This window comes from Canis aureus, chromosome 36 (assembly GCF_053574225.1).
Source record: "Canis aureus isolate CA01 chromosome 36, VMU_Caureus_v.1.0, whole genome shotgun sequence".
NCBI lineage: Eukaryota > Metazoa > Chordata > Mammalia > Carnivora > Canidae > Canis > Canis aureus.
This window is the reverse complement of record NC_135646.1, coordinates 22,294,696-22,311,541: the sequence shown is the minus strand read 5'-3', so window position 1 is coordinate 22,311,541 and position 16,846 is coordinate 22,294,696. Positions and strand designations below refer to the sequence as shown.

The 16,846-nt window shown below is 38.9% G+C and overlaps 1 protein-coding gene across 6 annotated transcripts in view; it reads right to left on the bottom strand.

Annotated features, from left to right (window-relative positions):
• SATB2 (SATB homeobox 2) overlaps positions 1 to 16,846 on the bottom strand; it is a 289,211-nt gene that overhangs the window by 103,972 nt on the left and 168,393 nt on the right. For all 6 annotated transcript variants that reach the window (XM_077885433.1, XM_077885436.1, XM_077885434.1 and 3 more), the window contains 2 exons: positions 4,306 to 4,432; positions 3,034 to 3,157 (listed from right to left, as the gene is read on the bottom strand). In XM_077885433.1, coding sequence (XP_077741559.1) covers positions 3,034 to 3,157; positions 4,306 to 4,432 — 251 coding nt within the window. The remainder of the gene's footprint in view (positions 1 to 3,033; positions 3,158 to 4,305; positions 4,433 to 16,846) is intronic.

The following is a 16,846-nucleotide window of genomic DNA, read 5'->3' as shown; positions in this document are numbered from 1 at the left end:
TGTTTGATTGAAAATGTACTGGGCATGGACCACCAAATTACTGTATTCACTGTTTCTAGTTCAAAACATTTTAGAGCTGCCAAGAACACCATAAAAATAATAAAACTTTACAGTTTATAGCACTTTCTAAAACATTTTTATACTTAATTCATTAAACACATTATAGCAGTGGTTCGCAACCAAGAGTGATTTACTCCCCTCATAGGATATTTGGCAATGTCTGGAGACATTAGGGTTGTCACAACTGGGGGAGGGGGATGGTGGCATGCTACTGGCATCTAGTGGGTAGAGGCCAGGGATGCTGCTACACACCCTACAATACACAGGACAGCCCCCACCACAAAGAGTTATTCACCCAAAAGATAAACAGGGCCAAGCTGAGAATGCATCAGAATAATGACTACCTGCAAGACATGTATCATGCTGAATGCTGAGGAAGTGAAGATGAATAAGAGATGGGCAGTCCATCAAGTGACAAGAACTGGGACACAGCACCAATAACAGGCTGTGATAAGCCCTGCGACAAGGGTGTGTACAAGAGGCTACCAAGAGCAAAAGAAGCGACTGCTTCAACCCGGAGGCCAGGGTACTTCGCCAGCAGTGACTTTCCAGGTGGAATCTGAAAGATGACTTCATCAAGCAGAGGACAGCACCACATGCTAACCAGGAGAAATCACATATGCAAAAGCAAGCGTCAAACTGAAGGACTCTGGAACTACCAAAGCCTGAGATTAACATGGTGCAGCTCCCCAAGAAGGCCAATCTCACGTGGACAGAAGGAGAATTTAACAGAGAAAAGGATTTTTAGGACTTTTAAAATATCAAAGACACAGGTACATGGAGTAGAATATAAATTTTGCATCATTTTTAAAAATAGCACAAAAAGTTGCTGCTAGACTTGTAATGCTAAGGGTACTAGTTAGGTTGCTCCAGCCCTCAGGAATATTTTGTTGACATTTGAGCAATGGCAAATGTTCCAAAATGATTAATTCCACGTGTTTGGAGCACAAAGAGGATGCAGGTAAAAGGAGGAAGGTGGCAGCTCTGATGAGAAATCAGCTGGACAGGGCCACTGTAACAATTCTTATAGGCTATGTCACACAGTCTGCACCTCCTTCAGGCTGGGCACAAGCAGTCACTGTAGGCTCAGAGACAAGGAAATGGCAAGATCTCAGTGTTGGAAAAGCAGGAGACAGGAGAAAGGTTACAAGGCAGTTAAGTCTAAACAGGGCAATGGCACGAAGGAGGAAGATTTCAGATATGAAGGCTCTCGGCTCCTGATCTGGGTTCTTTCCTCTCATGTCATCTCTCTAGTCACATTTTACAGTTACAGCTAAACCTGATAATCACTCTGGATCAGCTGTGACCAAATTTCCATTGGCTGTAAGAGCCCTGCATAAAATTCTGAATTGTTGATATTAAGTTAGGTGCTTGTCCACTTCCAAGCAAAGCCCATTTTGACTTCCACGTAAATCCAAGAGACAAAGAATTCTGACTAACCGTGAAATTCAGGACAAATGACTGAATTTTTTTCCATAAACTGTTCCTTATCAATCCTTGTATATGATCAGAATTAACTTAAAATTCTTATTTCTATAACTTCATAAGCCATCACACTGAAATAAATAAATAAATCAAAGTCCTAGCAACAAGTGTTAGCACCTACATACCTACACATACATACTGAAATGGCCAAGAGCAGGAACATAACTGGTGGTCAAGAAATACGAATGTTCCTTTCTATACAGCTACTACTACTCAGGTGCATGCCTTCTTGAGTATTTGGAAGCAAAAATATTTGCAGCATGCTTTATCTCAGAGGATTTAAAGTCCAAAACATGCTCCACGACACACACACAAAAAATACTCAGTTCACACCAACAACACTGTATCTCGATAATAATAGCTGATACTATTAATGGAGCACCATTGTATGCCAGGCACCAGGCCAAGAATTTATATGATTTATCGCATTTACTCCTCATTATAGGACTTACAACTATTAGTCTCCTGGTTTTACTTACAAAGAAAGGCCTATAAACCAGGACACGAATCCAGATCTAACTGATTTCAGAATGCATGCTCTTAACCACCAGGCTTCCTGCTTCCCCCAAAGACTCTATTATCCGAGAACGCAGCTCAGGGCACATCAAGTTTCTATGGTTCTTGTCACCTTCCCTTGAACTTGACAGACATGTAATTAGTCCATTGTCTTAAATCAAGTGTAGTAACTCACACAGGAAATGGATTTCCATTCATAGCTTTAAACAATGTCAACCTGAGTTCATGTCATAGCAGTCCTAAGCCACTAACCCTAGCCACCAAAATATTACCTCATCATTAGAGAAAGATCCATCATATGGAAAAGGCAGCCCTTTCCTACTCTGTTCCTTCCTTTATTCTATCTCTTATTTTTGTGGCTTATTTTAGTTTCTCATCAGTTCACTAAAAATGGAGTATCACTTCTTCTCATGATGCATTTTCACATGGCAAATCCACTGCAAAATTTATACAAATGTATATGATATAAAGATCATCGCTCTTTGCTAGCCAGGGAAAACAGTCAAATAAGTAAAAATTAGTTAAGATGGGTCTGACATGGTTGATTCACTCTATTAACTAAATAAAGGAAGATTCCAGAGCCCGAGGCTTTGCAGGGGTGAAATGGATTAGGATCGCAACTTCCCACTTAGCCTACTGAGTATGCTTGGGAAGGTAAAGCACTTCTCTGAGTCTTGATTTCTTGATCTATAAAATGGGAGACACTGCTACCCACCTCCTAGGATACACATGAGAAGTTAAAGACTGTAAGTGTGAAATGTTTTAATACACACCCATCACATCAAAGCTCTCAAAAAGTGGTAACTTCTACTTGAGGACAAGAAGCGCCACAACCTCTGCGCATCTTCCACCTGCAGTGTACAGTGACTATGCTAATAGAAGACAGCTGTCTGAGCAGGAGTGCTCCCTCCCACCACGTAGTCCACTGGCGGCCCTCTAGGTTTCCCAGAACCCCACCCTGGATATACTGACCTGGGAGAGAGGGCATTCTTTGGCTAATGTGCTCTGGTTCATCTCTTTGAGCAGTTCCTTTAAGGCATTGCGGACTGTGGCGTGGTTCCACTGCTCCGCAGGCAAGTCTTCCAACTTCGAACAACTGGGAAACAGAGCAAGAATGAATGGCAAACCTTAACAAAGGACCCTGGCTGCAGAGGGTCCTTGACAGATTGTGACAGTCACTCCTGGGTCCTCTACCAGTGGGGGAAAACTGCTCAAGATCAGCATCCAGCATGGGCCCTGAAAGAGGGAAGGGGAGCAAGACTGCTTCTCTAGGACTTGGACAGAGCCGTATGCAGTGTCTTTGTTTTCATACTGGCCTGAGAAAAATAGTCACTTTAGATATGAGGAATTATTAATATTTTAAAGTATGGTTTTTCCAGTTTGTTGGTGAAAACAGCATGGCAATGTGATTATAAACTTCCACAATACAAGTTTAATTATTGGACACCCCTAAGGTTAAATGCAGACAAATGTTCCATCGAATTCGAGGCTGTGAAGAAGGTCCACTCTTCACTCTCCCGGAACAATTCAGAGATGTTGTTTCCCTGACCAAAAATAACTTTTAAGAGAGAACATTAAAGCATTCCTAGACAAGGATGGGAATGTTTGGTCTCTATTAACATACAAATTCTCCAAAATGAGCAAATTCACTAAAGGACAACATTTCTTAAATCATTATTTACAGGCACTTTACAAGAAGACTCTGCAGAGAACTGATGCTTTAGAGGAAAAAAAAAAAATAATTTCCAGAACCTCTGCAGGCCACAGAGTATGCTTCTCTTAAGGCAGTCACCACAAAGGGAAGAAAAAGATGCCCAGTGCCAGCACCTTCCTGGTAAGCCTGCTCCACAGGAACAGAACTCAGCCTTCAAAACACAAACCTGAAAACAGTAGAAGTGTTTATTCTTCAAATAGTATGTGCTAAGCATTTAAACAGAGAACCCATTAAATTAGGGGCTGTGGAAAGTTCCCCTCTAAGGGCCACAGATTTTTAATGATTTATCAAGCTTCCCTTAGGTTACCACTTCACTGCTTCTGAAAACAAAACATAAAACAGTTGGAATGTGGACTATAAAGATGCCTGGTGAAGTGTCCCTCCTTCCCTCCTCTCTCTCCCTTTTTTGTTTTGCATTTCATCCAGTGTGTAGAAATTAACAAAGACAGGCCATGCTAGTCTCAGCAGCGACTCTCTGACCCACGAGCAGCTCCATGAGTAAGGAAGGGCAGATGTTCAGAGACACGCACCTTTGTAATTGGATTTTCAACGTCACAACATGATAGACATCCTGCAGCATGTCGGCCACTGTTGCGTCGGGTGCATCTGTCACATAGCTGAGGGGGAGAGGGTTCCACCTCCCCAGCTTGATTATTCCTGCAAAGAGAAGAAAAACACAGTAAACACATTTCTGCTATTTATTAAACCTTCTCATTGTTTGCTCAGTGTTAAGAAGGTCATTCCATAGTCAACATTCAAGGCCCACTCAGAGATATTTTACAACCCAGTGCAATAACCTATTTCTTTCTGGCTGACAGCTGAGTTAACTATACAGGAAGATGGGAATGAAAGGATGAGGTTTAATCACGGACAATCAGTTCTTTTATGTTTTCCTGTTTCTTAAATTACTTAGAAAACCATACGGATACTTCCTTCCCCCAAAGTCTTGTTTCACATTCTAACTTAAGACTGATGCTAAATATACCGGACTGCTGATTTCACAGACAAAAAAAAAAAAAAAAAAAAAAAGCAAGCCTAAGTAAATAGAAGATTTGGTTTTGAATTGTACAAGAAAATTCCTGTGTGTGGGCTCAGCACACACACAGTCACATCCTGATGTGGTGTGATCCCCAGTGCAAACAGCATTTGGAGCTGATGAAGCAGTTCGAGTTCACTTCCAGATTAGTGTTTCACCAGGCAAAGGGGTTATTTCCAACAGCACAATGATTGACCACAGGTCAGAAATAGCAGAGATGCCTTTAATTTCCCTTTTTTTTAAAAAAAAAAAAATTTATTCCTCTGCTCTTTTTAGAATGACAATGGTACCATTTCCCTGTGGGTTTCCTGCTGCATATGGTAAAAATGCATGACAATGGAGAGACAATAAAGATCCTGGTCAAACTTAAGCTATATAAAGCAGTGATTTTAGGAGTACCCGTGTGACAAGAAGATTCATGGGACAGTTTCAGCAACACGTGATAATGCTAACCTATTGATAAATGGACCCATCTTATCTGGTGCAGAGGGCACATATAAGGTTGATGAAGAAAATTCCATTTGAAAACACAGTGTAACAAAAATTTTATTTGTATGCTATGAAAAATCCAATGGTCCCCAAGATGTCAGAAATTGTCGCAGATCAGAAACAGCTGTTTTAGTGAAAGAAAAGGAACAGATTTTTTTTTTTTTTTTTTTTTTGCAATACAGGTGAGTCCAACTACACTGTTCTTTCAAAATATTTTTTATCATCAAAGAGAGAGAACACCTGTATACCCAAGTGAACTTTTAAAAGCTTCACAAAACAATGCTTTACAGCTATGGAGTAAAATTCCAATAATAGGAAGTGAACTTTCTGGTCAGGGCACGTCCTGTCCAAGATGAAATAAATGAATGCGCAATGCTTGACATAATGCTTGAAAACAGGGAATAAACAGAACAAAAATATTAAAATGATGCACTGTTTCAGTATTAAGATTTAACAATCTGGTGCTGAATATGCTGCAGTATAAATAGTGCCTGGACTCAGATCCAATAAAGTAACACAGCTCTCATTCATAGTACCGTATGTCTCCAGTTCTGGCTCCTTAAGTCACATTTCACTTGCCAAGAAAAGCTGTTTTCTTGTGGGGATAGTTTTCCTAACATTCTCTCTCATGACAATGAAAAGTGCACAGCAACGCAACATAAAGTAGTCGTGAAATGAACATCCAGGGCCCACTGGACAGCCGCTCATGAGAGGCTGGGTCTGCTTCCTTGCTCCTTTTACTCCTCCTGACATTTGAAGATACTAAAAAAGATAACATATAACATGTCTAACATATTTCCTTTTTTAAAAAAGCACTATATAATTTTAAATTCCTTAAAAAAAATCATTATCATGATAGTCCATAAGTCGAGGCTAAACTGACCATATTCTAAAGACATGGTATTTCATTTTAAGAAATTGGAAGAAGGAAAAGATGAAGTCAGCAACTGTACCCTATGCCAGATGAGTAGAAGCAGCTGATGTTGTGGGTCATTTTGGTGACTAAGAATACAAAGGTAATATGAAGCACAGGACGCCTCCCGCAAACTGCCACGCACAACTCTAGCAAGGGTACTTGCACACTGCTCTATGTCACTGCTTCTTCCTCTTTACTGGTGAATAGTGTTCCACAGGACGGATATACCACAGTGCAATCAGGCACAATGGAATACCTCTGTATGATTTCATGTATATAAAATGCAAAAACAAGCAAGACTACAGGACCAATCTGTGAGGACTGAAGTCAGAAAGAGGTCACCTCTGGACAGCAGGGGCAACTGGCTGGAAAGAAACATAAAGGGATTTTCTTGGTTTGGCTGGTGATTGCATGGGTATAAAAACTGTCAAGTTCATCAGCTGCAACACATACTCTGCATACACCGTACCGCATGTATACTGTAGCTCAGTACAACAAGAGGATTGGGGGAGGGATCTCTGCAGAAAATGATAGACAAATCACTCTACTGGAAATAGTAATACTCCATTTAGGTAAATTCTCCACCTTGATGAGCTGGAAGGGGACTTGTCTGGGCTGGAATGAGGCACACACAGGTGTCTTCACAACACTTAATACCTCCACAGAGAGCAGCTGCTACAGGTTGGTTTCTACATTTTGGAAGAGAGCTATTGACACATGCTATTTTCAGGCGATGGGAAGTGGCATGTGCTTTTTCTTTTTCACACCATATTGTATAACCTGGTCCTAGAAGTCACTTTCTTTGCTCTACCATCTACCGGGGTTTGAGGTGCAAGATCTGCTAAGATAGCTATGTCTAGAAGCTGCTCTCCTCTAGCCAGGCAGCAGGGACTTGTAGTAACTCTTATTAATAATAAGCTCTTCCTTGAAACAAAGTCTTTGTCTGATGTATGAACCGTCTTTTGAAATACATCCCTTGAGGACGCTTGGGTACCTTAGCAGTTGAGCGTCTGCCTCGGGCTCAGGGCATGATCCCAGGATCTGAAATGGAGTCCCACATCGGGCCTCCTGCATGGAGCCTGCTTCTCTCTCTGCCTTGTCTCTGCCTCTCTCTCTGTCTCTCATGAATAAATAAATAAAATCTTTAAAAAAAATTAAATACATCCCTTAGATACAGTCTTCCTTCTCTAGTATAAAATAGACAAAGATATTACTTGGGTTAGAAGTCAAATGTTAATTGAGGAAACCAAACTGGGAAGCAGTATAACACAGTGACTAAGAACGCAGGCTTCCAAGTGAAATGGCCTCTGTTCACACCCTGGCCCCTCCCCATACTATGTAATCCCAGAAAGTTATTTAATTTCTCCATACCTCAATCCTCTCTCTATAAAATGGAATAAAAGCACTGACCTCATTGGAATATTGTGCAGATTAAATGTAAAGCCCTTAGTACAGAGCCTGAATATAATTAATCTCAACAATTAGCTGTTTACAGCAATTATTTAGACATTTTTAATGCTTCTTAAAAAAAAGATAGTCAACTTATGACTCAAGGTTGTTTTTTATGACTTTATTATCTTTCCATCTTTAATTGGGTCATGTGCCTGTTAAAGGCCCTCATTATTTTAAATCAAAAAGGAGGATTGCATATCAGTGATGCCCCTCCCTCTTCTCCCACTGCCCCACTGCCTCTTTCCCATTCATCTTTTCCATCCTTGTCCCTCCGTGCCTTCTTTCCCTTCACCTAGAAATAGGTTCAGAGTTCCCTTACTTTTAAAAGTAACAAAAACATGACAACAGGCTCCTTCTCTTCAGTCTCATTTTTTTGTACCACCAGATGTCCCAGAAGTGCATGTCCAACTCTTCATGGTACCTTCACTGCCTAGCTATCTATTTTCATCGCTTTCCAAGAGGAAATGGAGGCTCAGAAGGGTTGCCTTGAGTGGTATGACCAAGGCAATAACTAAACCCAGATTTGATCTAAATACCACACTGTCACTCTTCTTAGCATTCTGTAAGTCACAGTGGTTCGAGTGCAAAACACAGAAGAATAGAAACAAGTTTGGTTCCAACTTTGGAACGCCCTAAAATGCCCAACTCAGAAGCACACCCTGGTCAGGGGCGAGGCCTGGAGTCAGAGTGCATGCAGCCTCCTCTGCTTGTCAGCTGTGAGACTTTGGGAGAGAAGGCTAGTGTTATCTCTCCAAGTCTTTGTTTCTGTTATCAGTAAAATGGGGATAAAAACAATGCCTACCCTTGAGAGGTGTCACAAGGCTTTAAATGAGAATGAGAATTCAGCACTGGGACTGACCCACAATGAATGCTCGGTAAACATCAGGGGAGAAGTAGATCCCTGGGAGTTTTTTAGTGTAGATGTAACACCACCAAAGCCAAGTGATAGGAAGATTAATCTATAGTGAATGCAGGTGGATTAAAAGAAGGCGGTATTCTAAGGAGGTAGGGGGAGCAGGGTAAAGAGCTGAAAAATTCAGACAGGTGTGTCTAAATATAACCATGAACAGCCCCTTCCTCGCTCCCTCCACTTAGGGATACAGACTCTACCAACTGTTACAGAAGAGGCTATGGGCCTGCTGGGGATATCTGGCTTGATGTGCTAGAGAAGCCTCAATAAAAACAGCTGGTATACGAATAGAATTTTCAACCCTCACACTGTATGAGTAGGCTTTACAAATCTGAAAAGTGAAAAATCAATGATTACATTAAATGGGACTATATGCATGCACATACCCACACCTCAGGCCCAGCCAGGCACACAAAAAATGCCCAATAAATGGCAATTCCCATTTCTTCCCTAAATACACTTCACACTCTCACTGTGAAGTACTGATTTGTATCATTCATTTCTAGAAACAGTACACATTCTTCAAATTCTCCCTGAAAATAATTCTAACCCTGATCATCCCAGCCTTTTGTCTAAGTAGCCATCTAGTAAATATTCCTGGTCAGTCTGTGTATCTCATAAAGAACCTACTTTATCACAACACCTTTGATACTACTTTACAGTTTGTGAAGTGTTTTTTGTTTTTTTGTTTTTTCTTGTTCCAAAGCATTAGTTCATCCTCATGAGGACAGCAAGGGGTCAGTATTATACCTGGAAGTGAGCTGAAGAGCGACTTTTCAAACACATCAGTTGATGACAGCCAGGTCTAGGTCTGGGCTTCATCTGACAAGTTTTGCAGCTACTGGACCAAAAACCTTTCTTCTCAGCTCTGCTCATGTGCCAATGCTCAACCACACGATGGGCCTCCGGAGAGCCTGGTCACAGCTTGTCTACAGTCACACGTCAGATAGGGTCTTGATATTTAATGTTAAACAACAGAATATATGAGACCAATGAGCAAACGGGTGACAAGCCCAAAAGACTGAGACTTCTCTAGAAAAAACAATCTCCCACAACAGTGCCATTTCGGACATCAACATTTCCTAAACTGTCTTTCTTATTCCCAAGGAATTTATTATCTTGCAAACATTTACAAAATACCTGCTGCTGAGGACTGCTACAGATGCAGTGTCAAGCTCTTTGAGTCACAAATTATGGGACTTTATTTGGGGCTTTAAATTCATAAAAATGTTAATGTGACTGAATCAAGCACAATATAAATACTGTTCATAATATCCAGACAAATCTGTTCGCTTCAATACAAAGGACCTATATGCACTCTTTGTATAATGCCTTCAGACCAAGTAACAAAATGCAATTGTAGGTAAATCTCTCATTACTGACATAAAATTAGGTTGGGAATGGAGGCAATTTTTGTCTAAAATTAAAAAGTTGCAGTAATGGAAACCATTTCTCACTCTCTCAAAGCAGTGCTCTATCAGAGTCAGAGTTGACACATCACAAAAAGAAATTTCAAAAAAGTGATCTCTGTTCATGTTTGTTATCAGTATGAAACCTATCTCAAAGAAATCAAATATTCTTCTCGGTAGATACATCATCATTCATATCATTAGTATTATTTACCTCTAACTATATGAAAAGAAGAGAGGTGATAATACACAGTAGAACATATCAATATTTGATTGAAGTTCTTAGAAAGTCAGTCACTTCTGGGGATAAAATAAAATGTGGTGATAATACAATGTAATCTATACAATAGAAAGGTTGTATTAAGCACTAATCATCCATCCATTCAACAAAATTTTCTTCTGTTTCTCTAGCACAATGCACTAAGATGCAAAGATAACCCTTATACACACTATCCCTAGAATTATGGAGCTCACAAATGAGTAGAGAAGCTTATTACTACTATATACATAGCTAAGTGAAACTACTCTTAAAAGAAACCAAAGTGACAGCATTTACCCCCGTGCCTCAAAAATGAGAAACATTTACTTTGTAAAGGCCTGCAACAGATTGCCTGGAAGTACATGAGAATAATTCTCACGGTTTCCTGTGGCATATACATATATGCTGATAAAATCAGTACATATTGGGTGTATTGCAGAATAAAGCCCACAAATCAATCTGAGAGACAGATAAAGGAAGCTAGCAAGATATCAGCAGTACTCTTATAACACAGCTCAATAAATATTTTTTTTTATTCCAGGTGCATCTTAACATTAATTTTCAAAGCAAAGTGAAAACTCAGCCGGGGGGAAAAAAAACACAAACAAAAGAGACAAAGGCTGGGGTCTATATACCTCCTAACTCCCTGCAAAAGATCGGAGCAAAGGAGTATCAATAAAAAAAAACTCCAACCTCAGAACTAAGCCTTGGGGCTTCTGGTTCACGGTATTATTTCCGCAATACAGCAACTGCTGATGGAGCCCCTTGTAAAAACGAGAGAACTCATGACGCTGATTGCATCAGTTTATCCTCCTCAGTGGCCGTGTCCCTATGGTATAGCATATAATTTTCTGTTGTTCAGCTATGCTTTGTTAAAGAAATTAAAAACTGTCTGTCCCATATAATAAGAACACAGAATTATTTATCCATAAATCAGTTCACATGAAACCACTACCCAGCAGTACATAATAACTCAGCCTGGGTTTCTAACCTGGCCATGACTGTGGTATATCATCAAATTGTAGCAGCATAAATGCATAAATTACAGTTATTATTGTTAAACCTGTGGTGGGAATGACTTCTCGATGAGGAAAGAGAAAAGAGGCAAAACAAACATGATTTCTAAAGTATACACATCGTCTTTAATGCATAGCTTACCCATACCCCAATAAAACTTAGCAGGACTCTTCTACACCTTCTGCTTTGATTTTTAAAGACTAGCTCTATTTCAAAAGTTTTGCATTGGGGCAAAAGTAAATGAAAAGTGAAACAGCATTCTAGCATTTTACATTATTCAGGTGCCATTATAACTTCCTCGAATTATTGAAACCTCAAAATGCACTTGTCTAGGAACCTACAATACACTTAATCCTGTGTTTGTAACAATACAAAAGAAATCAACAGACAAAAATAAATAATTCAATGATTCAGAATAAATGTTGAAGCCATACTGTTATATAAATTTATCTAAAATCAGATAGATACATGACACACACACCAAATGCTCTGCCTGCAACAATTCAGGTATTTATGACAAACACATAATTTTTTTTTATTAAGAACATTAACTTTTATTCTTAAATAATATCTGTATCAGGAACATTATGAGCATTAAAAAAATAAAACATGGGGCACCTGGCTGGCTCAGTCGATAAAGCATGTAACTCTTGATCTCAGAGCTGTGTGTTTGAGCCTCATGTTGGGAGTATAGTTTACTTTTAAGAAAACCTGAAATATGAATTTCAGAGCACTTTCTGAATAAACTATGATGATACTGCTGTCTACTAATCTTTTCTGGAGCTGATCACCTCCTTGTGCTACAGAAACATTCTACTAAAAAACTATATGCAGTACCATTTCGTGCCTTGTAATTCTATACATGGTTTTTACATTTTGCAGCATAAAGATTTTGTCTCATGTAATAGACGCTGCTTCACATTTGGGAAACGTTATGTTATAACCCTGACTTTTATTAGATTATTTAATATAAGCACTAAGTAACTAGACTAAATTAATAAAGACTCTATTAAAAAAAAAAAAGCAGAAAGAGAGAGAGAACAAAATTATTCCACAAATTAAATAAAACTTTCTGAAGTTGGTATTTTAAAAACCTTTATTTAATTTTCAAAATTCCAATTCTTCTGAAAAACAGCCAAAATATTGGTCAGGATATGAAAAAAATATGGCTGGCATTTAGTTTTTTGTTTCATAAGAGTGCCATTCAAAACTATTACATGGGGAAAGAGGACAAATGAGAAAGAAAACTGTTATGAGAAATTATTTGGGATCAGTTCTAAGCTTCTGACACTGGTTAAAAATTATTTCATCTGGTATATATTTTCTTATTATTGTTCTCAGTTTAATCACTATCTAAAAGAGTTTCAAATTAAAGGATTAATTTTGGCAGCTAACACCTACTTCTCTTTTTTTCCTCCTTTCTAGTCACAAATATATTTGCATAAAGAGATTTCCCTCTAGCATTTGTCCCCTTAAAATATCTTCAATAATCAAAGACACAAGGGAAAAAGTATACTTTTTTAAACACACTTTGCTACATTCTAGCAGATGCTATTCATAACTTATGTTTAGCCAGTGTTTCTGCATCCTCTGGGGTAAGAAGTATCCACTGAAGATCTAAAAATACAGTTGCTGCACATATTTCCCATCCTAATTAATTACATGTATTCTTTTAGTCTGGAGCTCCAATGTTGCAGTGTTTTCCTGACGACCTAGCTTTCCAGGTACCTACTCCATCACTGGGCTCAAGACCCTCGGAAACCCTATCAACTGCATGCTCCCAATTATATATTCCAGAATTGTCCCTCAGGCATATTCTGTTTCCTATAATTTAAGGTTACATAATATCTGATCCTAAGGGCAATATTATGATGGCATGTTGATTATCAAAGAAAATGTTGCCATATAATATGCAGACAAAAAGTATAGTCATTTATGTTGTACATTTTTATTCATGTGCCAACTAATCTGATTTCATAGTAATTTGTTAAGAAACTGCAAGACATGGAAGCAAATATGGCTGTAACTATTACAAAATGGCAACTGCTTTTGGTTTGGAGGCATTTTGTTTTGTTTCTGTTTCTTTTGTTTTGTTTTGTTTGGGGTTCCTTTAAGAATATTTTAATAATTTTTGCTTTCAACACATCTTTATACAGACTTTACCACTATATCTAATAATGTACATGGTTAACAGGTTTCAGAGAGCTCCCATTCAAAAGAGTTCTGAAAATTCCTTATTTCCTTTTTTTGGGGGGGAAATGCACTATCTCAAAACAGCAAACCACATTTTAAATATGGCACTATCATTTTAATGGCTCTGCTACAGAAGCCAAGTGTCTAACACATAGGTGCTTGCTCATTAGGCAAATGTTTTTTGAAGTGAAACAATGGTAGATCTGTAGCCACAATATACATGGTGATGAATAATGACAACAGTCTCTCTGGGCCCCCTAAGATACTCAGCCATGTTAGAAAAATGCCATAAGAATCATTGGTGATAGACACCTATCAATCATTCCTGATGAGATGTATAGTTATCCCATGGTAGCTAGGCCAAACAGCTGGAGATGATCTGGTAGATAGATGAAGGTCAGGAATGGGTTATTCCCCCCTCCCCCGCCCCATTCCAGGGCTTTGCAGTTTAGTGACAACTGTGCTGTTGAGAGTGGTCAGATGAAGTGAATGGGTTCCAAGTTCAGCCCTAGAGGAGTCATGGGCCCCACCCTGACTTCTGGAACATAAAGCTCCAGGGATAGATTCCAGGAGATGCTGAGGATGAACCAAATTTGAGAAGCACTGCCCAAGATGTCCAGTAAAAAATGACATCTACCTGAAGTAGGGATAAAACCAATTCTCTGACTTTTAAGAAAAGCGCAAAACACCACAATATTCCCAGATTTCTTTTTTCCAATTCACTACCAAATGTTTTCATATTTTTCGAGTAAAGTTAAGAAAAATGAGAAAGTTACGGCATGTGAGAAGAAAAATGGGGTCAGGAGTGCATTGTAACTATTCCTTTTTAATTTTGCAGGATTTGGCATAGACTGAATAGGTAAAAGCAGAAAAAACTGGTTCCCCATATATGCACGAAATCCAAATCTCTTTACTTTACTTAGACTATATACTACCAGAAAGCAAGGGCCATGTCATTAACTGTTTTCTACAACTCTAGCTACAGCCCCATATGCATAAGAAGAACTAAACTACAGTGTGTATATGACAGTCATGTAACAAGAAAACCACACTGTCTGGAAGACCAGTAGACTGAGAATCAGGATATCCAGGGTTGGTCTTAGATCCACCCCCTGTCAGCTGTAGCTCTGCACCTATGGGCAACCCATTTAACTTCTCTGGGCCCTTTTATTCTCTTCCATAAAATGGGGATTTAAAAGCAAAAACGGAATTAAAACACCACCACAAATAACAAAAAATTCCCCTGCTTGACTCACAAAATGATAACTATAATAAAACATGAGCTAAACACTGAGAATTATAAAGCACTGTATGAACACATGCTGGTATTCATGAATTGTTAGTTAACATAAAAGAGGTAAGCTTTGCATTTTTTTAGAATGCTTTTAAGGGAAAGTTTCCGTTATTTAAACAAAAACATGAATCTTCTAAAATGTCACTGGCTAACATGGCAAGTCATCTGACGTAATCAAAAGAATCTGGGGCAAGTACTTAATCTCTCTGATCCTCCATTTTACCATCTTTAGGAAAGACTGCAATCTGGGAGGTGTTTAGGAACTGCATCTTACCACCTGCCTACTACTGCAAAGCATACCAGAGATGGATGGATGTATAGATGAAATAGATGAAAGGTAGTTGGGTGGGTAGGTAGGTAGGTAGGAAGCAAGGAAGACAGATGGAGGAGGGAAGGAAGAAGGGAAGGAGAATGACCCACTCTGCCATAACCCACGGACAGCACTATCTTACTTTGCAGACTCACCTGATGTTCCCTACCAATACTGTCCCCAGCATCCTGCTAACCCCCAACAAGAAGACAATGGAGCTCCTCCACTCTTAGCACCTTGGATGTTCAGGAAGACCAGCACAAAAGATATTCTAGACAGCTGCTGAAGGTACAAAGAAAGGCCTGAGGGGCTAAAATCCTCAAATCAAACTTTCTCATGGAATTCAAGCCACCCCAGGGACTTATTGACGATATTCCCCCTTATAGCTCTGACGTTCTAAATCAAAGCACTACCCAAATACTTTGGGGCCCAGTTATGGTGACTTTGATAACTGTCATTTTAACCACACAATAAGCCTTCAAAACTGTGAAAATAAACTCAACATTGAATTGGTGTGTTGATTTTTCTTTCATTAAAATTCTACTTTTCTATTAAAAAAATGGCAAGCACCCAGCTTTTTGTGTCTCAGGGAGGGCTCATTTTTAAACTTTCAAAGTATAGTAAACAACTTCTAAATTCAGGATAACTGAAGGTCTGCCAGTTGGTGAACAAAACAACAATGGCTTTCATATCAACCAAAAAAGGGAACGTGGCTCAATCAGGATTTTTTCAAACTGAATATCATTTTGCCAAATGTACTTCTTACTAAAATAACAAAGCTACTGCCTAAAGACTATTAATGAACTACTACTTGAATAAATATAATTATGTTCATTACTTCTTTACGTTAAAATTATTAAGAGTAACCTTCCCAGGGATTCTTTTATGTTAATGAAAAACAATAACACAATTGTTAGCACAAGATACTCTCAGATGAATGTTACACTTCCATAGCACCAAAGAGAAGAAATAAATTGTTTATATGCCTAGACAAATAAGTAATTTTCTCTCCTTAAATATACATTTGTACAGATCTCCCTCAATTTACAGTGCGGTGATGTCTTGATGAATGAATGTATCCTAAGTTGAAAATACCTTAAGTTGAAAATGCATCTAAAACCCCTACCCTACCAAACGTCATAGCTTAACCTAGCCTACCAGAAATACACTCAGAACGCTTAGTTAGCCTGCAGTTGGGCAAAATTACCTAACGCAAAACCTATTTTATAATAATATTGAATGTCCATGCAATTTATTGAACATTGTACTGAAAGTGAAAAACAGACTGGCTATCTGGGTAAGGAACAATTGTAAATGTGATGGTTGCTGACCCTGGTGATCGTGGGGCAGCTTGTAGTTCGATAGGGTGTTATTATATTCACTTTATAACTAGCCATCAAAAAATTGGATGTTTCTTTTATGCTTATCGTGGGATTGCTATGTCACTACACTAGAAGAAAGTAACTAACTAACCCAAGTTATCCAATTACATGATGAACCAAGTTATCACATTAAACTTAATTCACGGGATCCCTGGGTGGCTCAGTGGTTGAGCGTCTGCCTTTGGCTCAGGGCGTGATCCTGGGGTCCTGGGATCGAGTCCCGCATCAGGCTCCCTGCATGGAGAGCCTGCTTCTTCCTCTGCCTGTGTCTCTCATGAATAAATAAATAAAATCTTTAAAAATAAATAAATAAATAAAATAAACTTAATTCACACCGAAACAAATAAGTTATCAGCTTTTAAGTTCTGACATAACACTTCTCAGTATGATTCATAGTAAGTTAA